This window comes from Orbilia oligospora (genome assembly GCF_000225545.1).
Source record: "Orbilia oligospora ATCC 24927 unplaced genomic scaffold scaffold00004, whole genome shotgun sequence".
In the NCBI taxonomy this organism is placed as follows: domain Eukaryota; kingdom Fungi; phylum Ascomycota; class Orbiliomycetes; order Orbiliales; family Orbiliaceae; genus Orbilia; species Orbilia oligospora.
In genome coordinates this window covers 1,639,481-1,661,471 of record NW_011645561.1, presented here as the reverse complement: position 1 = coordinate 1,661,471, position 21,991 = coordinate 1,639,481, and the positions used below count along the sequence as shown (strand labels likewise).

Genomic DNA, 21,991 nt, shown 5'->3' with positions numbered 1-21,991 from the left:
CGATTCGATTCGATTACTATACCGTCCTGTACCGTGCCTGTGCCTGCGGGCGGATGTCTCATTTTCGGAGCCTTTCCCCAATAATTCGTCGTTTGCAATTGCTGCCGCTGCCACTGCTGCCAAAATGTCGTCGAGCAGGTATGTTAAGTAGCTATGCGGGAGGTCACGGTCTCCCAGTACGCGCCCACAGCAGCTAGGTAGTTGATCGATGGGCAGATGGCCCCGGGAAACAAGCCCGGCCGCCCTGTGAAAAATGCTGCACTTAACCAGCTTTGGATCCAGAAACTAACCCGCTTTTTCTCTTCTTCCTTTATCCTTTTCCTTCTGGATTTAGGATGCCAACGATAACTCCCGCAACTCCCTCATCTTTCCTACGACCTGCCGTTCAGTCTTCAGTTATTACACCGGATCCTACACCCCCTTCTACCTCTACTTCTACTAGCAATACCAATCAATCGGGTCGGAGGACGATGGATGTGGTGGAAGAAGAACAGAAGGCTGGCTTGAAGGCCATTCGAAATTTCTTGAGGCTGAGGACCAGTTATGATGTCTTGCCTGTTTCGTTCAGGTTGATGTGAGTGGACATACTTTCCCCAGGATAATATTAACCTTATTATGTTATTTTGTCTTTTCCCTTTTTCCCCTCTTGTGAGAATTGGATGCAATTGAGTTTGGATATCCGTTTGAACCTGCGATATACGCTAACTTCAGCCTTGGACATCTACAGAGTCCTGGATACCACACTACTTGTGAAGCAGAGCTTGGCGATACTCGTTCAGAATGGTAAGGCGGTTTTAGTATACCTACAGGTACCCGTTGGCGTCACTTTATTTAAAGCTAACATTTTTATGAATACTATTACCGTATATAGGCATTGTTTCAGCACCTCTTTGGGACTCGACACAGTCCAAGTTCGCTGGCCTCCTCACATCGACCGATTTCATCAATGTCATACAATATTACTTTCAGTTCCCTGATGATCTAAAGGAGATTGACAAATTCAGACTGAATAGCTTGCGAGGTACACTCTATTCTATCCATCTTTTAGGGTGGTTTTTTTTTTGGTGTTTTCAACTAAAAGTGCTTCAAGAGGTCGAACGCCGAATCGGTGTCGCGCCGCCCGAGACCTCCTACATCGACCCAATGAAACCTCTCTACGATGCCTGCCGCCAAATGCTTCGCTCTCGTGCTCGCAGAATACCTCTTATCGATGTTGACGACGAAACCGGTCAAGAGATGGTTGTCAATGTGGTCACACAATACCGTATTCTACGATTCGTGGCTATCAATGTCAAGGGTGTGCAGGCGCTTCGCAAGCCTCTCAGGGACCTTAAAATTGGATGTTATGATAATTTGGCGACGGCAACTATGGATACACCGGTGCTGGACGTGATTCATCTGCTGGTCAAAAAGGACATTGCTAGTGTGCCTATTGTTAATCCTGATGGTGGGTGGATGTCCCGGATTGTCACTGAGATCGTTGAGGTGAAAGTACTTTTGCTGATAATTTTTCTAGGGGTTGTTCTGAACTGCTATGAGGCTGTAGACATCCTGACTCTCATTAAGGGTGGGATTTATGATGAGCTAAGCCTCACTGTTGGGGAATCCCTCTTGAAGAGGCCTGATGTAAGATGCCTTCGTATGACGTGACCATCTGGGCCGACACTGATATAATTGATGTATAGGACTTCGCTGGAATACATACCTGCACGCTGCAAGACCGTCTTGACACAATCTTTGACACGATTAGAAACTCACGAGTTCATCGATTTGTGGTAGTGGATGAGAAGAAACGATTGGTAGGGATTTTGACACTGAGTGATATTTTGAGGTATATCTTGCTGGAAGGGAATGATGCAGGCGAAGGGTCGTAAAGGATTTACCCGGTGAAGGATTTCCTTTCGATAATTTTATTTCTTTACCTAGCATTTAAACACCGGTTGGTGAGGGGGTCTTTTTACTTTGTGATCAAGGCATTGGAGGTTGTTTGGGCGTTGCTTGCTTGTGGTTGTGGTTGTGGTATATTGTGGTTCTCGGGGTTGTGTGGCACATTTGACTGGTAGCTTGTTCTTTTTGTTCAAAAACGTTACGATTCTTTTTAATTATAGTCGTGTGATCGATATAGCGGGGAAATAGTGGTATATTATAACCCTGACTAATCGATACGCTATGGGAACTTTTGATAGCTTACCTATATATAAGTATGTGACATAGACTTGTGCATATACGCTAGTACCTGGCTAAGCTTGAGAGGTGGGTATATCTACTGCTCTGATGCCTCCTGCTTCTCGACCAATTTCCTCATCGCTTCTTCGACTTCACTTTCCTTCTCTGCGACCTTTGCAGCCTGTGGGTCGGTATCTTTGCTTCGCTGGATTGCATTTAAGATAGTACCGGCACCTTGATCCAACATCCTCGCGGCCATCAACCTGCCCACATCCTCCGCCCTTGTAACACTTAATTTTAACCCACTAGCTTCATCGTCCAAAGCTAATACATCTTCAATTTCCACTGTCTGTCTCCCATCAACCGACGACACGGATGCCTTCATATGTATCATGTTCCCCTTCTCACCATCCTCGGCCAGGAACTTTGTCTCAACGCCAATGGGGACGCTGCATCCTCCTTCCAAGGTCCTCATTAACTGTCTCTCTGAAAGAGCACAGAGATAAGTGGGGATGTGAGTAAGTGGTTTTACTAATTCTGCGACTTCGGGGTCTTCGGAACGAATTTCGACGCCGATTGCGCCTTGACCGACAGCGTGGAGGAGGGTTGGAGAGGAGAGGTAAGCTGTTATTCGGTCTTGGAGGCCCATGCGGATTAAGCCGGCTGCGGCGAGGATTATACAGCTATATGGAGATTCTGGGTCGTCGAGTTTGCGGAGACGGGTATCACTATTTTTCCAGTTACTTCGAATAATTCCTGTTTTTCGTTTGAAGTCCGAAAATATGATATAAGTGAAGGAAAAGTGGGATAAGGTCACTTACACATTACCCCTAGCATTCTCGAGTTTTAAATGTGGATATCGTTTTAGGATTTGAGCGCCACGACGGACGGAGGAGGTACCGATTACACTACCTGGTGGGAGGTCATCGAGGGATTTATGTGGTGATCCGGCTTTCATTATTAAGGCGTCGCGGGGGTCTGTACTAGATTTTATGAAGTTTTAGAGTTTTTAACCTCGATAACTTTTGAATTTTCCTAATTTCGGGATAAAAGGGGATTTTAGGTTGTACCTTCACGCTCTAGAATACTGCCGATGATACAGCCGGGTGGAAGTTGGGTCGGCATATCTATTACACTTGAAGTTAATATGATACCCCGCTATAACGGTGATATAGAAGGGAAGTCAAGACCTTTTAAGGAATGAACAATCAAATCCACCTCTTTTTCCAATAACAGAGATTCAAGCTCCAAAGTCCATAAACTCTTTGCTCCAAATGAATGTAAGGCTGTAACTTTATCTTTGTCGCCCATGGTCTTCATGGAGGTTATCTCGAAGGTGGCGGTGGGGTTCAGCGCTACCAATGCATCTCGGACGATGTTGGTTTGGATCATTGCCAGGCGGGAGGAACGGGTTCCGATACGGTAAACTTTACCACCGGCCGTTGCAGCGGTGGCTGAAGCTGTTGATTCCGACATTTTGGTGGTTAGATTATTTAATTGGTGTAAAGAATGAAGGCTTTGGTTTGATGATCTGATTTCTGGTAAGTTGGAAGTTGTTCGGGACAAAGATTTACAATTTTTTTGGGAGGGCGGGATGCAGCCGAGATGTTGCACATGTGCCACCACGGCCGATGCTGCTTTTGACGGTGGGATTTGCTTCTTTTGGGCCTTTTTTGGCGGTTGTCCCGATTGGGAATGGTTACTGTCATAATTCAACATTTTCAACACATTTTGTTTGCTCCCTCCTCTGTTACGTTCTAGCAACCTCTCCAACGTCTACAACCCCCTCCAACCCTCCACCCTTCTGCCCCTTCACCTCTAATCCTATCAACATTCTCATCATCGCTATAAAAGCCTGCACGCGTTAGTGTTAATTATCCGCATCACTCCCTATCCTATCCTCCGGACTACATCCCTGTCCATATTATTACATCACCCTTGTCACGCTCGATATTTCTTATCAGCTGTTATCCAAAATCCCAGGTGCGGACACCCAATCATCAACTATGTCAAAGGCTGATGCCCAATCAAGTGATCCAGGTGAGGGTGAGGAAACCATGCTCGCACGTATCATCAAATACGAGCTGTCGGGATTGCTTGTCCTACGCGACAAGCTACCACAACCTCACGGTGCCTGCACTATCTGCTTGGAAGGAGAGAAAGGGTGTAAAATATCTTCCATTCTTGATGTAGATCATGATGAAAGGGTATGAACAGGGTCCCTTGCATAACTTTTTTATTCTCTTATCCTTTGGCTAACCTCTTACCCGAACCTTCCAGTTCCAATCATTCAGACAATGTGGCTACCTCCCAGACGCCCTCGCCAAACCCGACGAATTCGAGAATCTACTCTGGACTTGCCCTTCCTGCGCCGATTTCTTCGACAATCCATACCCGACAATCATCATTCTCCCTAAAAACCTCGACTTCTTCGTCCTCTGGGAGCACCGTGACTACGAACGTCGTACCGAAGAAGCCAACTCGGGGGGCGTTGTGTCTCCACGTACGGTCCCGGAACACGATGACTACAAAGGTCTATACAAAGTCTACGTGCTAACCAATGATCCCACAACCATTCCCGAGAAATTGAGGATGAGGATTGAAAATGACGAAAGAGATTTGTACACTGAGGCTTCACCGACAGCGTTGATTCTCCATGCTGGCAGGGCACTCGGTATGCCTATGACGTACCCAAAGAAATATGGCATATCTATTCCGGTTAAACATAAACTTTTGGAGCTATTTGTCCTTTGGGAACGTCAACCTCCCAGATTGGAGTCTCCAATGTCAACGGAGGCGGCGGAGTCATTTTTGAGGATGGCGAGGGGTGAATCCAGTCCGTCACCGACTGAGAGGAGGGGCAAAGGCAAGAATAAGTGTATAGTTCAAAGTAAGGAAGCGGGAAAAGCAAAGGCGAACGTGAAAGGGAAAGGGAAGGCTAAGAGAGCAAGGAGTTTGAGCTCTCCCGCAAGTTCTGGGGACACAATGAAGAGTACAACTAAGACACCCAAATCAAAACGCGTGAAGATGAAGGAGTTGACAAGGGAGGATGACAGACAGAGGAGGAGGGCCGAGGCGCAAGGGAAGGAGTATACCAGTCCTGCTTCACCGGCAAAATGGCAGTACTCATTCAGCACAAGGTCCTTGCCTAAGTTAGTTTTGGGGGAGAGGAAGAATGCTGCTCGAGTCGATAGGCCGATTAGTGCTAGTCCTAGCGAGCAGAAAAATAATGAGGTGGAAGAGAATGAATCGGGAGATCATGATGAAGATTATGAAGAGGAAGAGCGAGACGGCGAGAATTATAAGGTGGAATCCTGGGAGTATTCCGATGATGATGAGGAGGGTTGGGATTATGGCCCTCAAATGACGTCTTCAGCTATCATCGAACGTGCATCTAAGAGGTCAACGAAACGCTAATACTTCATTCAACACCCACTTTCAACAACCGGACTTTGAAGATCGGCTTCGAAGTTTGTCTCCGAAACAGCAAACCCAAAGGATGATGACTTCGAAACATTTTCGATTGGATTTCTCGATTTATTCCCAGAATTGGATAGGTATTTCACTGCATACTGCATTCTTTTATTTTATTTATTTATTTATTTCTCTTTTCCGCTTTTTCCCCTGTTTGATGAAAGGTGGAACTAACAACGACCTCTTCGCCAGCTATACTTGCGACTATGATCTTGCATTGATGGGGTTTATTGTCAGATTGCAGATAACTATATCTGCAGGCCACGAGCCCCAACAGCGATATGAAAAAGTTCTACGCTAAAGGTTAGAGAAGTTATGTGCTGCATAATATCCGAACTATCGAAATACATGCGAATCGATGTTCGAATAGAGCTCTATATTAGAGCAAGCAATCTGTCTTCTTTTTCCTCTTTTTCTTCTTTTTCTTTTAATTCTTGGCAGATATTAATTTAACACGCCATTCATAACATTCAGAATCCAGACCCGCATTGCTCAACCCCGCTCTGCCACTGACAACGTGGGATTGGGCGTTAAAAGCACGAGAAGAAGAAGAAAAAGGTATTATTCAAAAGTGAAACCTCGTAAGTTCGTACGGATAAGTGGGCGTTAGTTGATCGTCTTCGCGATCTTCTTTAATGTTGCCGGTTACGTTACCCTCATTTAAGTGATATCGATTCGGCCTGCCCTGCAGCCTTGCATATGCAGGCCCCCGCATCATCCCAGATGCGTTGATTGGAGAAGACATGCATACACAGCCTTGTCTAGTGGGCGGTTGCTATCAAGCCGCCCTTTACGAGGACCTATTTTGTACCCCGCAGGATTATCGATATCGATCTGACTCGATTTAACATAAAAGCGAAGGAAGTAATATTAGACGTGTTCTGGTGTTATCTATATGTTCGAATTTCTTGATACAAAAAGTAACAGACGGAAGGATCTGAAAAGAAATATAAGTGTTATTGAGGGGAATGCAATGGCGGGGGTAGGTTTTACCGAAGTTACGGCTTCAACGTCGATGCTCGACGAAATCTCAATCCGTCCATTTTCAACAATATCTCGCCGAACGACATTTCCAACGAAACCACCCGCATCCAAATCGTCACTACCAGCGCCGTCAGCAACCCGCAAATCACTCTTCCAATGTTTCGAAGAAGCCCGTCAAACCTTTGAAAAGAAGATAGTAGAACCTTTGACGAAAAGTGATCCAAAACGTTTATCCAGCATTCAAGAATTTCTTAAGGGGATAAAACTCGATGAATTGGGGAGGGTATGTCGGGATTTAAGTGAGCTGGCCGAGGATAAGGCGAATAATAAGGCGTCGAAGTTGTTGGTTACATTGGATCAGTTCAAGGGAGCTGGGGATGTGCTACTGCAGTTTGCGCCGGAGAGTGTGTCCATCGTGTGGTTTGGGATCAGTTCTTTGATTACTGTAAGTTCTTCCGAATATTAATGGTTTTTATACAATTATATGATTAGATCGCTAACATATACATCTATAGATTGGAAGTGCAAAAGTCCAAACAAGGCTTATGATATGTGGGGCCTGCGACAGTATTGCCAATATTGTGGCGGATTGCATCAGATGGGAATCGATGGCAGCGTTGATGGTTAACGAAGACCAGAATCTCGATGATATCTGGGAATCCGATGTCCCCCATCTTATCTTCTTGATTTTGGAGTTCCTTTGGTCCGCAAAACCTCACTTTGACCAAAGCCGGGTCAAACGCATTGCAAGTAATCTGAAGGAAGTTTTCAATAAGGAGCTACAAGAGAGAGTTACGACGGTTCTTGATAAATATGAAGCTTTGGTGAAAGCTTTACAGGGTCAATTCCAGGGGTCGATGCTCGAAAGCAGCTTTAGTGAGTAACGGAGAAAGGTAGACCGGTATTATGATCGATACCAATACAACATTCCTAACCGTGATTTTCTTTTTAGAAACTGGAGAAATAATTCGTCAAATCCGAGAGAATCTTCAAAGCTATGTCTCAATTGGAGTTAACCTTATGTCTAGCCTTCAAAAAAAAGCACTTCTCGATGAGCTCGACCGACAACAGGCAAAACTAGAGCACCCTGCTTCCTACAAACTCCACTTCTCATCTCTCAACGATCGATTAACTAGAATTATTCACGACCGAAACGGTAGACTAGCGGCAAGCTGGTTGTTTAGTGAGGATGAATACTGCGACTGGAAAATATTCCACCCTAATTCGAGTACCGAGGGTGTGAATTTCCTGTGCCTTAGAGGTCCTCGTGGTCATGGAAAATCCGTGGCGATGATGAGCATCCACAGGGATATCACAAAATCTATTCTACAAGGCACGTTCCCAGGTTCGGAGGTCGCATTGATAACTCGCGATCTTCGGGAGCACGCTTCGAACCCGCCATTGGTCTGTCACTTCTTTTTTAAAAAGGGTGAACAGGATATGGAACGATCACGATCAGCGCTCGAGTCTATATTGTATCAATTGTTAGGCAGTGACGAGATTCGCAGAGACCTCAGCGTACTTACCGCCGCCATCGGCATTTTAAATCCCGGGTTCTTAGATGCTAGCTCAACTCAATCGGCAGAATCTCGAGGGACGGATACTAGAAACGTTTCTGGGAATTTCCAAGACAGTCTCAGATCACTATGCGATGCAATCAAATTAATTGCAGCGGTGATTCCGGTTCCTGTCTATTTGATGATAGATGCACTCGATGAATGCATAGACCGGAGGGAGCAGTGTTTCTTGGAGTATCTGAAGTCTCTCGTTGATAAGTCCAATGTCGACGGCGATAATTCAAGAACTGCCGGCAGTAGCAATACCGGCATCAAGTCCGAGAACCTCAAGCTCGTAATATCCGCTAGAGATAGCGTTGATATTGTTGGTGAACTCGTGGATTCTAAGAAGAAGACCGAAAGCCCAAATGCAGAAGATGTTTTGAAGAATCAGGGCATCAAAATCGTTGATATAACCCCAGAGAAGAATTCTAACGATCTCGAAGAGTATCTGAGGTACGCAGTTGGAGAAGTACTTACCCGTCGTATTGACCGAACGCAATACGAAGCTTATTACGACTCCCAGCTCTCACGGATTGTCAAAATAGTTCATGAAAAGGCCAATGGGGATTTCACCTTAGCGAGATTGATTATCGCCAATCTTCAGCAACCATCAAAGGAAAGTTTAGAGAAAAGGATCAAAAGATTACCGTCCGCAATAGGCGATATATACAGGGCTAGTTTAGAATCCTTGACTGCGGATGAACAAGAGTTTGTGGTAGCTGCTCTGAAATGGGTAGTTTGGGGTGTTTGTGGGTTGAGCATTCTTGAGATATCGGATCATTATAAAGAGATCTACAAAAATTCCGGACACAGTGACAGCAAACCCTCTCCGGATGTAGGAGGAAGCGAAACCGAATCAATCCCAGAGCCTTACTACGAAAGTCCTTATGATAACCCAGAAGTAAAAGATACTATTTACCACATTGAAAATGCGGGCCGCGATTTCTTCAAATATGATCGGAATACCGGGGTGGTCAACGTTGATATATCGATCAGGGAATGGATACAACAAGATGTTTCAGATTCCGATCCCTTGGCTGAGGATTCCCGCGGATTCAATAAGTTTCGTGATAATCGTGGGAACACGGTTTTTCAATTTACTTTAGCTCGTGAGCGAACCATCCACCCTCTTCGAATACTTGGGCGGTTATACGATACTAATGCCTAGCTTCGATGTTTTTCCACCCCTCAGCATCATTTGTGCGTTATGGTGACACCCTATCGCAATTGTTCAACAAGAAAGAGGCACACATGTCTATTGCGCTCGATATATGTAAGTCATGCCGTTTCTTTCTAGCCCGAAATGCCTAAAGGCGATAAAAATTAACCTGCCTCTGATTAGTTCGCACTTTAAATAACGAAGAGTTCCAAAATAAATATATGCCTTGGAGGCCAAATTGGGTCGAAGATATTGACCTTGTTTTTCAAGATCGCAAAACACTACTCAGATACGAGATTGAACACTGGCATGACCATATCCTGGCATTACAGGAGTGGTGGACTGAGGATAGTGTCGATAGTAGCTGGTGGGCGGAGCTTCTAAACCAAATTTCAATATTCACACGTCCGGAAAATTGGTACAGATGGAATATTCAGCGCATTCATCTTGATACCGATGAAGCACTCCTAGTGTCTAAGGATGTGGGCATCCACGTACCTGTCAGAGATTGTGGGAACCTGGAATTCCTCTTGCGGGTCTTCGAAGAGCCAATACAATATGCCTGCAAGATGGGGTTATATCTCTTGGTTGATGCCCTCGCTCAGCAGGCCAAAACTTCGGTACAATCGAGCGAACGTGAGAAGGAGGATTCCAAGATGGTTCAAAGTTGCCAAGTCGAAACAGTTAGAACTGTGAGAGTCCAGGCACTTATAAATGATATCAGAACTGAGAGATCGTATTGGACATCTCTAGATGCACCAAGTGTGCCGTCCATACGCGTCGGGCAAGGGTTGTTTATATGGCTCAAACATCACATCGCATTAAGCCAGTTGGTAGAAGATATGGGTGGAGAGGAAATTTTGGAACGTCTAGGACGCCCAGATCTAGATAATGGGGCGAGCCCCAAATTGCTTTCTGTGATTGTCGAACAACTAACCAAGAACGCATTCGACCTGGACAACCAGGGAATAATTGGTTTAGTACAGGAAACAGCTGGTTTACAAAGTCCGCAAAGTCCCCGTGGAATTCTCTGTAACAGGGGTGATATCTTGGGAAGATCCCCGCTATGTTTGGCAAGCTCAAACCCAGTGATCATCAGACGTCTCCTCGGATACGGCGCAAATATCAATGGCAGCAGCATTCTCGGCCTGGGGCACAAATTTTCACCGTTAAAATCCATCCTCGAAGAAGCAGCCCATCCACGTTCTGAAATGACCAAAACAAGGCTTTTGAAGTCAGCGGAGATATTGATTTTGGAAGGCGCAGATTTGAAACTAGGAGAAGACTCGGAAAGAACTACGACATGCCTTCATCTAGCTGCCTCCTTGAATGAACTCAAATTATTCAAATTGCTTTGTGTTTCCGGGGATTGGGATGTGCATGCGCGGGATAAGTTTGGAAAAACGCCATTGCATTGTCTCCTCGATGCCCAAGGCCTAGTAGCCCGGAAAAAGTAACGGAAATCCTCAGTATTTTCAAGATGATAGTCAAAATGAAGAGACTAGAAGAGGATCTTATCAACATGGAGGATGATAAAAGCCAGAATGCTTTAGCTTACGCCATTCAAGGCGGCTTCATAGAAGCTGTGGAAATGCTCGTCGACATGGGTGTCAATGTACATGATGAGGATTTCAATGGTGCAAACTGTTTTCATCATCTAAGCAACTGGCCTGTTGGTGACGAAACCAACGTGAAGAAGGTAGCGGATGTTCTGCTGCGGTCTGTCCTAGACTACGCTAAACCCGACAAGTTTGGCAAGACACCATTGCACTGCGCAGCTATGGCCGGGAGGTGGTATTGGGCGCGGTTTTTCCTGAGCAAATATGACGAATTAGCCAAAATATCACAGGAAACTGGAAATACTAACCCATTGTTGTTGCTGACCAATGGAAATAGAAAAACTCTTTTCTACGCTACCGCCCAAGGTGCAGTGGGTGACGCTATCAAGAGACAGCGAATTGAGCAGCTCGACTCTATTGAGTTCTTCAAAGAGTTGAACAGTGTATTATCCAAATATACTGACACAGCTTCATTGATTTTAAAGCCTGATAGCATTGGCAGGACCCCATTACATATTGCTGTTCAGGGGCGCTGTCTTCAAATGGTTGAGGCGATAATTTCTATCAACCCTGATATCAGTCGTGTCGATCACTATCTGAAAAGTGCACTTGATGTAGCAATGCATAATCTGACGAAAACACGGATAGAATTAAGACCGAGGCCCGGAAACTTGGATATTAAGGCGGCATCCGAACTTGCTGTTCAAATAATCCGGTGTCTGGAGTCCCACAGCGGCTCGGTTTCATCCCAGTTTCCGTTCCCATTGTTCAAGGAATTGGTGCACTCGACCATGCAATCAACCATGTTGGACTCGATATTAGCCCACCCCGAGACTCGAGACCTGATTGATCGATATGGTTCCGCCTGTAAGCGCCTTCACGGCTGGTATTTATCTGAATATATCGTGAAGGTAAGTGTGGTACGTCTGAATCGGATGCGATATCCAGGGGGAGAGCCTGTCTCGTACCCAGACCTGGAAGGGGGAGAGCGTCTTTTATCGCCGCCGTCAGAATTCGCAAGACCAACACGGATAGGCTGGGCATCGTGTTCTATAGAACTTTCAAATGATGCACTCGAAGTCTTATCTACCGGTAGGGACTCTTAACTTTATTTGCGGTTGTGAAGGATATCTTTATTAAAATAATATTCATAACAATCTAGGATCCAAGCCAAATCAATACTATTTCGTTATACCGGATCACCCTATACCCCCTATGAACGCGGTTTTCTACTTTGAAGTAACACTGAGCAGCGGACTATCCGAGTAAGTAGGACTTATCGATGTATCATTTGTTTTTTTCTTTCATTTCTTAAATATCTAGATCTATATCTACGCCCGCCACGATCGTTGAGAAGTAATTTGGGGCTAACACATGTGCCATATGAAAATAAACATAGCTTTGAATTAAGTGGCGTTTTCTGCGAGATTGGTATTCGATGCCCGGGGCTACAAGCCCCTCATTTTGCTTGTGATATCTTTGATGGTTCAGTCTCTTGCGAATATACGGACCGATTCGAATGGCCGTATGAGGGTGATTTGAAGCATGTGTCCCAAGCAACAGGGAAGGGCACATCAAATCCATTCACAGATACTAAATATCGTTGCTTCGGCTGTGGTATGAACCCGGTAACTCAGGTGCTTTTCTTCACTGTCGACGGGGCTGTGGTTTTCACGACCACTCAGCTCGATCCAAATGTTTATTACCCCTTCTTCGGATTCTCCAACTATTCTAGCAGTTTCAAGATAAACTTTGGAACGGAAAAGTTCATGTTTGAGCTTGCTAATAAACAAGATAGGCCGCTCGAGGTTGATTGGAGAGAAACGATAATGGATTGGAACTATGATCCTAGAGCGAGGGAGCTGTCCTCAGCCCGCAGATTTTCAGAACGTGATCTTGAATATAACATAGGCGGATATTATTAGCTCCGACTACATGGATATAAGATGCCTCAAGATTATGGCTCGCTGTTTGAATAGCACGGCCTTGGAGAGGCAACTGGAAATATTGTTGGCGCCATGGCCCTAAATTAGTCTTAATTAACATATCAATAAAAAACATTCATTCTCGACACTCAGAGGCAGAAAGTACAGTGTATCGAAGGAGCCGGTATAATCCTCCGGGGTATTCTGAAGGCTTTAAATATAAAAACTCTATTTTGCGAGACGGTGCGATAATTTTTACTGAATACATATAGCCATTCCAACTGACCTTGGTGCCGTCAGTTCAAACCCATATTGCTCGTATAGCCGGTATGCTTCCCCATCTGCGATTAAGCTAACATACGCACTCGGAAAGAGTTCTTTTTTAACCCAATCCATGATTGTTTGCATGATAGTTTTCCCGATACCGCGACCTTGGCATGTTGGTTCAACCGCGATATCTACCACTTGAACAAAGAGTCCTCCATCCCCAACAAGCCTCCCCATCCCCACCACTTTACTATCGGCTTTGTGACGGACTATAACCCCGAATAAGGTATTGGGAAGGCCTCGAGCTATCGCTTCTCGGGACTTTGGCGTAAGTCCGGAAATTTTGCGGAGGCGGAAGTAGTCCTCTGGCGAAGGTGTTTCGTGTAAGACCTCAAAATCTTCCATTTCTTTTTCTTGTCTTTTTCTTTCTTTGCTTTCTTTGCTTTCTTTCTTTTTGGATTTTGGAAGACCTTTAAATTTCCGCGTTGTAATTGTTGGAAATTGTATAATTATATTATGTCTCGGCTGAAACTTAATTCGTCAGAAGCGTCGACAATGATGTCAAGGAAACTTGTAAGTCGTAACGAATATTCAGCAATTGGCCTTGTATTCCTTTGGGGGGTTTAGACGGAGGATATAGTGAGCATCCAGTGGCTAAATGCGCTTGAGAGTATTTACGTTGAATTCATGAAGGGTTTGGCCGGCTTCATGTCGGCACTTTGCAATTGCATTGTGAGCAACATCCGGGCTGACTAATCTGTCGACTTCACACTTGCCTAATTGGGATAACAGTCTTCAGCCAATCAAATCCCGGTCGTTCAAGTCCAACCTGGGCTCACATTGCTGGGCTGGTCAATTAACCTGCATAAAGTCGATAACTTCAAAGTTCGAATCCTTCAATTTAATACTCTGATGACCAAGTTCACGCTGAATAATTCTCGTAATTGTAACTCCGTTGAATTACTTCCATCTAAATCCGTAGTCTCATTGGTATCTAACTACTAGGTTGAAGTCTATAAATATCTGGACTACACCAACTCCTACGGAAAATATATCTTTCTTCATCATATACTTGTCTCGTACCCAGACAAATCATATACATCCAAACTAGTATAATATCACAGTCCAATAGCTTATAATATTCTTCCTTCGTCATCTTCTTCCATTATACTTCCTTTACTCTATCTATTTCAAGATTTGTCCTAGAAAAGCACCAATCCTGTTTCCCAATTTATAAACATACTATACTTAAACCAAGTCTAAGATACCATACAACATGGCACATTCCGGATACCACGCCAGAATCGGAGCAGCTGCTCAAATCCCAATCAATGATTCAACTCCAATAATCTCCTTCAGTCCTGTTGTCCTTCCTGCCCCAGGACGTCTATTCGACCTGGAGTTGCGTGTTACATTTCCAGCCATAGGAAATGATACACTCCCAATCCTCCTTCTCTCGCACGGCCAAGGTGCTAGCAATTATCTTTCTTCCCTCGAAGGATATGCCCCATTAGCCGAGTTCTACGCTGCTCATGGCTTTGCAGTACTCCAACCAACGCACTTGAGGTCTGGATTTCTGGGTGGTGGTCTTCCATGGCCACAGGGAGATGAAATGTGGTGGAAAGGTGGTGCGGGGGATATGGTACAGATTCTTGATAGCCTTGATACTATTGAATCAACCGTACCTGGTCTTAAAGGCCGTCTTGATCACGCGAAAATTAGTGTCGTTGGTCATTCAGCCGGTTCACTTACGGTCTACGGGCTCCTTGGATTTTCCAACACAGACCCCCGTGGTGGTCCTGTTTATTATCAACCGGATAGCCGTGTTAAGGTCGGTGTTATTCTTGCCGGTGTAGGTGGCTCGGGGGAAAACCTTTCAGAACATGGGAAAGGTATGATACCATTCTATGGAGCAGAGTTTAGCAAGATGTCGACCCCTGCTTTGGTGGTTTATGGTGATGACGATGCTAGTCCGCATCTTACGACCCGTGGCGCTGATTGGCATGCGGATCCATATCATGAAGCTCCGGGGCCGAAGGATTTACTTACGCTTTTTGGTGCTAAACATGGATTGGGTGGGATTAGCGGGTGGGATGCGGGTGAGACCTTGGATGAAAGTCCGGAGCTTCTGGGCATCGTGCAGAGAATGACTTGGGCGTATTTGCGAAGTCAACTATTTGAGGGAGATACTGCTTGGGAGGATGCTTGTAAGGCTTTGGCAGAGATTGGAAAAGGGAAGGTTGAGAGAAAGGAGTAAATAGTTCAACTTACTACCAATGTAGAGTATGTTCCTGGAGCCTAGGTACTAGTCGATATTGTATTTAAAGACACAGAACCAGGTACTTTAGTACAAGACTAGTACTTTTGTAACTCCGAGCATCGAAGTCCACGCTACCGCTTCACTGCATGCTCGCCATTTGGTTTACGGGATACTAGGGGTATCGGGTTCGTATGAAAAATCCAAACATTTATTTATCATTGTATGTACACTTCAAACGCCGTCCCTAGTAGTAATATTAATACAAAGAATTCTGGAATCAAACAAAAATAAAGTCCTATCAAACTATTACTCGAACAAATGGCGGATGCTGAGCTCGTGAGCCCCACCCATATGGCCATTCCAAAAAATTTATCATAAAATCATAATCTTCTCCGGGTGTATTATATGTAATAACCCTGCCGCCTTATAGGCCTAACATTCTCCGGCCGCCCAAATGCAGTGTGTGCAGCACCGCTAGCCAGGAGCGCACTATCCTGCTCCTTCAACTCTCCCATCCTTAGCCTTTCTCCGTATAAGCGCCTTGGTTTTAAGTCGCTGCGTCCTAGCGAGTTCCCTTGCATCATTTTATCGAGCTCAGGATTCCTTGTTGTAGCCACGATCTGCGAGAATGACATCTCGGAAACAAGGCCGTTCTGGCGGAGTGCGAGAGCACCCACTATCAACGAGACCAACGCCACAACCATACCGATTGAGTATGCAATTATCAAATTCGTCTTGTCATATTTCCAAACGTTGCTGAATGTGGTAACCGTGCAGTTCGCCGTCGTAGTATTTCTGACTCCTAGATCTGGGAAAGCGAGTAGCGACATGGAGTAATTCAAGCTCAACTGTTCCGCTAAGCCTCTTATCGAACTCTTTATTTCGTCGTTTGGTCCATTGCCACCCTCCGCTTTAACCGTGTTGGGCTTGACAAACGAGGGCATGTTGAGGATGCTGGTGTCTCCGGTGAACAACTTGCCCGACCGACTTTCATAGTAAACACTTCCTGTAAAAAGGCCGGATAAAATTTCATAGATGATTTGATGACGTGCGAGGTCTACTGCTGTAATATTATTTTCTCCCGCCCATGTATTACCCATCGTCCAGTTGATTTCTCGCCCGTACTGTATATTTTCGACAAGTGGGTAGTTCTGTTTGCCGTTGAGAAATTCTTGTCGGATAGAGACAGTTGAGTTATATCCTTCGCAGACAAAAGTTTCAACGCCGTTCTCGTCCCAAAAAGTCGCATTCGGGTCGTTGCTAGCCTCCTTCCTGACAATATGGCCGACCCAAAGTTTCCCAGTTGTGTTAGATACCTGAGACACGTACTGATAGATCGAGGTGTAAGCGTACGGGCTGCTACCCTTAGCAGACGACCAAGGCACTGTTGTGCTATTTTCGATTTCCCATGGCGATCTTGGATCATGAGGGTCTGTTTCGGTACACTTCCAAAGCGCCGCGCTGTAACTAAGGCTGTAGGAGCAGTTATTCCCACAAGGTGATGGGTAGCTCACAGGTTCTCCAAGGTAGCCTGTTAATGTGGCGATCTTCACGGCGAGAGGACTGGGATTCCACGAGTTTCCCGTGTATTCCTGGAAAGCCAAGTCTGCAAGATAAGTACCGGTTTGCGGTTCATTCTCGCCAAAGTAGAATCTATTATAATCGACAGCAGATAAGTCGAGCGTTGGTACTTGGCAGTCCATATAGCTGACCCTTCCGAGAGATTGGACCGTCAAGGTCGTCGGCGCCACAATAGACATGATTGGGAGTAACCAACGAAGAGCGATCATGATGGCGGCGAGGGGTTGTTGAATCCACATCGAATAATAAAACAGCGATACAACTTGATAAGTCGCCCCGAATAGCGCATCGATCGCCCGGAAACTTGTCCCGCTTTCCTTATTCTTTAATCCCAACCAGACGACTTGTTCGTAACAGATTAAAATCGATGTTGCAAAACATGTCTTAACGATGAGCGCCATGGTAAAGGCATATCTTCCAACCCAAACGAAGTTTTCGTATGGAGTGCCATTAAGCCGTGTAAAATAGGCGTGGTTCCCGAATGCAAGAGCGATCCCAGTGAAAAATGACACAAGACAGAGAGCTGGTGATTGCCAGGTTACTCCCCATTTACTCTGTCGCGGCGGCCCTCCAGAACCCCGTTTCCCTTTTAGCGCGTCACTTGAGTTGTTCTTTAGTTCGTATTCATTATTATCGGATATAGGTGTATCATTGGATTGATATGGAACCGGCCTTCGGAAAACTGAAGGTTGTGAGGCAGGTTGGGGCATCCAGTGAGGCCGCGAGTAGATCTCGTCCCCATAATTTGTAATTTCTGGGCTTTGTGTCGACGCCATGGTCGGCTAGTTTCGAAACCGGGTTTGGCCCGCCGAATTTCCTGGCACCAAGACTACGAGTTTCCTTCACGTCTTTTGGCCAGTTTTTGAATTTTTGACAATAATGGAGAGCAGGACAAAGAAAAGGGTTTATCGATATCAAGAACAATGGCTTTGAATAATGAATTTAAAGGGGGGTATATAAGAAATTGATAAGGATTGGCATCTACCTGGCACGCTTACCAAGTACCGTCTTACGATTTGCATCCATTGTGGTCCTTATTCATGCGACTCCTTGCGTATCATCGGCAGCCTAGCGAACCAGCACATTGGACCAGTGGGTAAATGTCAAACATGCCTGTGCAGGTGCCAAGGGTGCCTGGAAGCGGCAAAGCGGCTCCATTTTTAAAATAAACAGGCTTTTGGTGCAAAATTTTGGAACTTCCGAAGGAAAACTGTCGTTTCATTCGTTAGGGACAACCTTTTGCTTTTCTATTTTGAACTTTTAGGTATATCAAGAAGTTGTGGAGCCATAAGCCGCACTGGAGTGGCGGAGACGTTTGAAATATCTAGATTTCAACTTTTCAGCATAAAAAGGCGTAGCCGCTAAATATCACGATGCCTGGGTACCTTCAGAACCCTAGAAACCCAGCCCGTCGCTTTCCATCGAGGTTTAAGTAAATGCTACTAACATGTTGGGGTATAATAGTTCGGGGAAAGCGTCTCGATCATAGAGTAAAGCATTTTAGCCCGCCTTTGAGGCTCATAGCTATTCTCGAGAGGTGTCGGTTCCTTTAGGTCGTCGTAGCTATAATGACAACGCTATCGCCTAGTTATAGGTCACATAGTTAGTTAGCTTCCCTTCAGAAGTTGAAGGCTGAGCTGAGGATATCCAACGGACCTCTGACAAACAACATTTCCGAATTTTTCTTGACCGTCTATGGAACCCATAAAATACTTAGTATCCAGACCGGAACCTTATGTGACCGGCAAATTGATATCGTACCCGTATTGTGTCATCATCATCTTCGTCAACCACGTATATCGTTTCTTCAACTTCTCCAAGTACTAGATTGCAATGCGAGTCGTAGGCCTGTAGATATGTCGTCCAATACCGTCAGCTTTCCATCGTATAGTTCTCCGTATTGGTGACTGATATAGTGGGGTGAAGTGAGGTACACACGTGTAGTCTGCCTCTGAGCTCGCGATCTCCACGTAGCTTGACAAAGACGACTTCATCAAGAGAAAGTCGGACGAGATCTAACGGCTCCGCGACGGCGCTTGTACCGTTTTCTGTGTCGGCCATGTTGGAGAAGCCTGTTCGATGGGGTTTTCGATGAAGGTTTGGTGGATGAGAATGTGTTTTGGGAGCTTCCTTCTGCCGATATTCAGCGTTGAGGTGGTTTTGGCGGGCAAGCAAATTTCAACCAACCTGCGCTTGCAACACCAAAGAAATCGAGAAAGTCCCATCTCGACATCCTCTTCTCGGGCCACCACCCCGCTTCCAACTTTCGATTAAACCTGGCCATTGGCTCTGCCTGGACTCTTCGTCTTTGGGAGAGTCGGAGAGGCTCCCATAGATAGATTGCGACAATGATCCCCTCCACAACGGCTCTAAGAGCCTTACGGCAGACCCTCCGCCAGCTTAGCATCTCCCCGATATCCAACCCCTCATCGGTGGTGCCGTCCTTTGTTTTCCCAATCAGTCAGGTCCGATTTGCGTCTATCATCGCAGACCTTCGAGATATTCGTTCACAACATACAAACAAGAAACGTGTCGGTCGCGGTCCTTCATCCGGGAAGGGCAAGACATCCGGTCGTGGTCATAAAGGTCAGGGTCAGCGTGGTGGACACAGGCCCAATAACTTTGAGGGAGGTCAGACACCTCAATCGATTGTGAATCCTGAAAAGGGATTCAAGAATCCACTGGTGAAGCATTTTACGGCGTTGAATCTGGGTACATTGCAACAATGGATCAATCAGGGACGAATTGATCCAACGAAGCCGATCACTTTGAAGGAATTGTTCGATTCGAGGGCAGTGCATGGGATTAAGGACGGCGTCAAGCTATTGGCTAGAGTACGAAGGCTATCTTCCAGTAATTTATCGGTGTCCGGATAGGCTCTAATGATTACTATTTAGGACGTTGACCAATTCACAACTCCAGTCGAAATCGAGGTTAACAAAGCATCCCGACAGGCCATTGAGAAGATCGAATCTCTAGGGGGTAAGGTTACAACAAAATTCTACACAAGAGAGGGCATTCGATTCATTACAAGGCCACATCTATTCCCTGACGGTCACAGGCTGGCCGGTCCAACCTCGAGATCAGATATCGAGTACTACAGAGATCCAGCGCATAGAGGTTACCTCACACATCTTGTCAGGCCTGGCGAGACTCCAAGTTTGTTCTGGGGTAGGAAACCTCAAGCAAGGAAACCAGCGGCTGAGAAGCAGACACCTACTGTGAAGAAGAGTGCAGAGGAGCTTGAAATACAGAAGAAGAAGAAGGAGTTGAGGAAGGCACAATCCGAAAACAGGGTCTTCTAGGCCTTAAGGATCCGATCACTTATGCACATATATTCTTTCTATTGTATGATATAATTTAACAAGGAGGATTTTGGCAGAGGAGTATATTGTACATAGCTATTCTGATATCCTCTGAATCTGTTGATTTCTATATCTCTATTTGGTGGTAATATTAATATGTATTGTAACATTCGCCCATTTATAGCCCACCGTCGCTTAACTTCAACCTTCCAACCGCAACTTAAACTCCGACTCACCACCACCTCCCAGCTCCCATCGATCTATCTTGATCACTACCACTACCCCAACTGCCCATCATGCTTTCAGAATCCGAGGCCATCGAGTTCGCGAACTCGCCTCTATCATTCTACGAACTCCTCAACCTCGAAACCACAGCTCAAGCCAAAGACGTTCGTCGCGCGTACCGAAAAACCGCGCTTCAATACCATCCAGACAAGAATCCCGTAAGTCACCAACCACTCCTCCCCGCCTCCCCAGCTGAGTAATTCCCCTTCTATTACCACACACTGTCGCTGAACCGACCATCAATATCTCTCTTTTGCTCGCACTATCTACAGTGAAAAAAAAGTGAAAAAAAGAAAAGAAACAAACCCTTCCAAGAACCCATACCAACCAAAAGATATTTTTCACAAATCCTTTGTGTTTCAAAAAATAAATAGGATAACCCTTCCGCTGTCGAAAAATTCCATCTCCTTACCGCCGCTCAAGAGATCCTTTGTGATGTTGCACTACGCGCTGCATACGACAATGCTCTCGCTGCAAAGGTTGCCAAGAAGCGACGCGCAGAAGCGTATGATAGCAATAGACGACATATGAAAGAGGAACTCGAGGCTCGAGAGAATAGCTTTAAACGACAAAAGACCGAGGTCGACGAGAAGAAACGAGAGTTTGAACGACTAAAGGAAGAAGGCATTAGGAGGAGAAAGGAGATGGATGAAAGAAAGAAGAGGGAAGCCGCTGCTGAGGAAGAAGAGGAGGAAGAGGATGCCGCAAAGATGGAAATCGACCAGGACGACGACAATGAGGAAGTTGTAGTCGGAGAATCGAAGTTTTCGGAGCTGGATCGAACACTGAAGGTTAAATGGAGGAGGAAAGGAGCTGGCGAGATGATGGATAAAGCGGGCTTGGTTGATCTCTTTGGCCGATTTGGGAAGATCGATGAGTGCGTAGTGGTTTCTGGGAGTGCTGAGAAAGAAAAGAAGTACGCCAGTGCCCTGCTGATATTTCACAATATCGCACATGCGTATGCTGCTGTTCACCGTGACAAGAAGGCGCTAGAAGAAGAGGACGATGAATGGGGGATATTCAGGGATGTAGTGTGGGCATCAGGCAAGGAGCCTGACTTGACGTTCAAAAAGTCATCTAAAATGGCAGAGAAACAGAAGGAGGCACCACCGCCGCCATCCAAACCGCAAGGGAAAGAGACACAGTCAAATCCTGAAGGGAGCAAAGACGACAAGCAAGACAAGTTTCCGACATTCTCAAAGAGCTACAAACCTACTTCGAAGTCCACACCATCATTTAGTTTTAAAGCATCTTCATTCAAAAAGCCGACAGCATCCACAGATTCATCAAGTCGAGCAGATGAGATGGACTTCGAATCAGTCACTTTAATGAGGATGAAAGCCAAAGCAGCCGAAAGGCGTCAAGCGGAACAGCAAAAACTAACAGAAGAGCTGCTGAGACGAGAGGCTGAAGAAGAGAAAACCGATTGACTCTAATCGCAACTCTAGTATGTCATTGTATACACTC

General features: G+C 45.6%; 11 protein-coding genes across 11 annotated transcripts; 7 read left to right on the top strand and 4 right to left on the bottom strand.

Annotated features, from left to right (window-relative positions):
* Window positions 1–335: 335 nt before the first annotated feature.
* Window positions 336–1,874, top strand: AOL_s00004g493 (uncharacterized protein; the record flags this gene model as incomplete). The annotated part of the gene is made up of 6 exons (XM_011119142.1): window positions 336–574; window positions 728–783; window positions 872–1,021; window positions 1,091–1,447; window positions 1,517–1,626; window positions 1,686–1,874. The coding sequence occupies 6 exons, from the start codon at window positions 336–338 to the stop codon at window positions 1,872–1,874; spliced, it is 1,101 nt and encodes a 366-aa protein (XP_011117444.1).
* Window positions 1,875–2,263: 389 nt separating this feature from the next.
* Window positions 2,264–3,642, bottom strand: AOL_s00004g492 (uncharacterized protein; the record flags this gene model as incomplete). The annotated part of the gene is made up of 4 exons (XM_011119141.1): window positions 2,264–2,894; window positions 2,988–3,144; window positions 3,237–3,293; window positions 3,357–3,642. The coding sequence occupies 4 exons, from the start codon at window positions 3,640–3,642 to the stop codon at window positions 2,264–2,266; spliced, it is 1,131 nt and encodes a 376-aa protein (XP_011117443.1).
* A 530-nt stretch (window positions 3,643–4,172) lies between these two features.
* AOL_s00004g491 (uncharacterized protein) lies at window positions 4,173–5,583 on the top strand (the record flags this gene model as incomplete). Its single annotated transcript, XM_011119140.1, has 2 exons — window positions 4,173–4,373; window positions 4,447–5,583. The coding sequence occupies 2 exons, from the start codon at window positions 4,173–4,175 to the stop codon at window positions 5,581–5,583; spliced, it is 1,338 nt and encodes a 445-aa protein (XP_011117442.1).
* A 1,030-nt stretch (window positions 5,584–6,613) lies between these two features.
* Window positions 6,614–10,799, top strand: AOL_s00004g490 (uncharacterized protein; the record flags this gene model as incomplete). The annotated part of the gene is made up of 5 exons (XM_011119139.1): window positions 6,614–7,069; window positions 7,140–7,500; window positions 7,577–9,292; window positions 9,352–9,456; window positions 9,526–10,799. The coding sequence occupies 5 exons, from the start codon at window positions 6,614–6,616 to the stop codon at window positions 10,797–10,799; spliced, it is 3,912 nt and encodes a 1,303-aa protein (XP_011117441.1).
* Window positions 10,800–10,834: 35 nt separating this feature from the next.
* On the top strand, window positions 10,835–12,826 carry AOL_s00004g489 (uncharacterized protein; the record flags this gene model as incomplete). Its single annotated transcript, XM_011119138.1, has 3 exons — window positions 10,835–11,993; window positions 12,064–12,166; window positions 12,301–12,826. 3 exons carry the CDS (start codon window positions 10,835–10,837, stop codon window positions 12,824–12,826), a joined length of 1,788 nt encoding a protein of 595 aa, XP_011117440.1.
* A 255-nt stretch (window positions 12,827–13,081) lies between these two features.
* On the bottom strand, window positions 13,082–13,498 carry AOL_s00004g488 (uncharacterized protein; the record flags this gene model as incomplete). The annotated part of the gene is made up of 1 exon (XM_011119137.1): window positions 13,082–13,498. One exon carries the CDS (start codon window positions 13,496–13,498, stop codon window positions 13,082–13,084), a length of 417 nt encoding a protein of 138 aa, XP_011117439.1.
* Window positions 13,499–14,369: 871 nt separating this feature from the next.
* AOL_s00004g487 (uncharacterized protein) lies at window positions 14,370–15,350 on the top strand (the record flags this gene model as incomplete). The annotated part of the gene is made up of 1 exon (XM_011119136.1): window positions 14,370–15,350. The coding sequence occupies one exon, from the start codon at window positions 14,370–14,372 to the stop codon at window positions 15,348–15,350; it is 981 nt and encodes a 326-aa protein (XP_011117438.1).
* A 404-nt stretch (window positions 15,351–15,754) lies between these two features.
* On the bottom strand, window positions 15,755–17,710 carry AOL_s00004g486 (uncharacterized protein; the record flags this gene model as incomplete). Its single annotated transcript, XM_011119135.1, has 1 exon — window positions 15,755–17,710. One exon carries the CDS (start codon window positions 17,708–17,710, stop codon window positions 15,755–15,757), a length of 1,956 nt encoding a protein of 651 aa, XP_011117437.1.
* Window positions 17,711–18,483: 773 nt separating this feature from the next.
* On the bottom strand, window positions 18,484–18,995 carry AOL_s00004g485 (uncharacterized protein; the record flags this gene model as incomplete). The annotated part of the gene is made up of 4 exons (XM_011119134.1): window positions 18,484–18,518; window positions 18,591–18,627; window positions 18,696–18,782; window positions 18,873–18,995. 4 exons carry the CDS (start codon window positions 18,993–18,995, stop codon window positions 18,484–18,486), a joined length of 282 nt encoding a protein of 93 aa, XP_011117436.1.
* Window positions 18,996–19,282: 287 nt separating this feature from the next.
* Window positions 19,283–20,239, top strand: AOL_s00004g484 (uncharacterized protein; the record flags this gene model as incomplete). Its single annotated transcript, XM_011119133.1, has 2 exons — window positions 19,283–19,768; window positions 19,832–20,239. The coding sequence occupies 2 exons, from the start codon at window positions 19,283–19,285 to the stop codon at window positions 20,237–20,239; spliced, it is 894 nt and encodes a 297-aa protein (XP_011117435.1).
* A 296-nt stretch (window positions 20,240–20,535) lies between these two features.
* Window positions 20,536–21,954, top strand: AOL_s00004g483 (uncharacterized protein; the record flags this gene model as incomplete). The annotated part of the gene is made up of 2 exons (XM_011119132.1): window positions 20,536–20,682; window positions 20,899–21,954. 2 exons carry the CDS (start codon window positions 20,536–20,538, stop codon window positions 21,952–21,954), a joined length of 1,203 nt encoding a protein of 400 aa, XP_011117434.1.
* Between the last annotated feature and the right edge of the window lie 37 nt (window positions 21,955–21,991).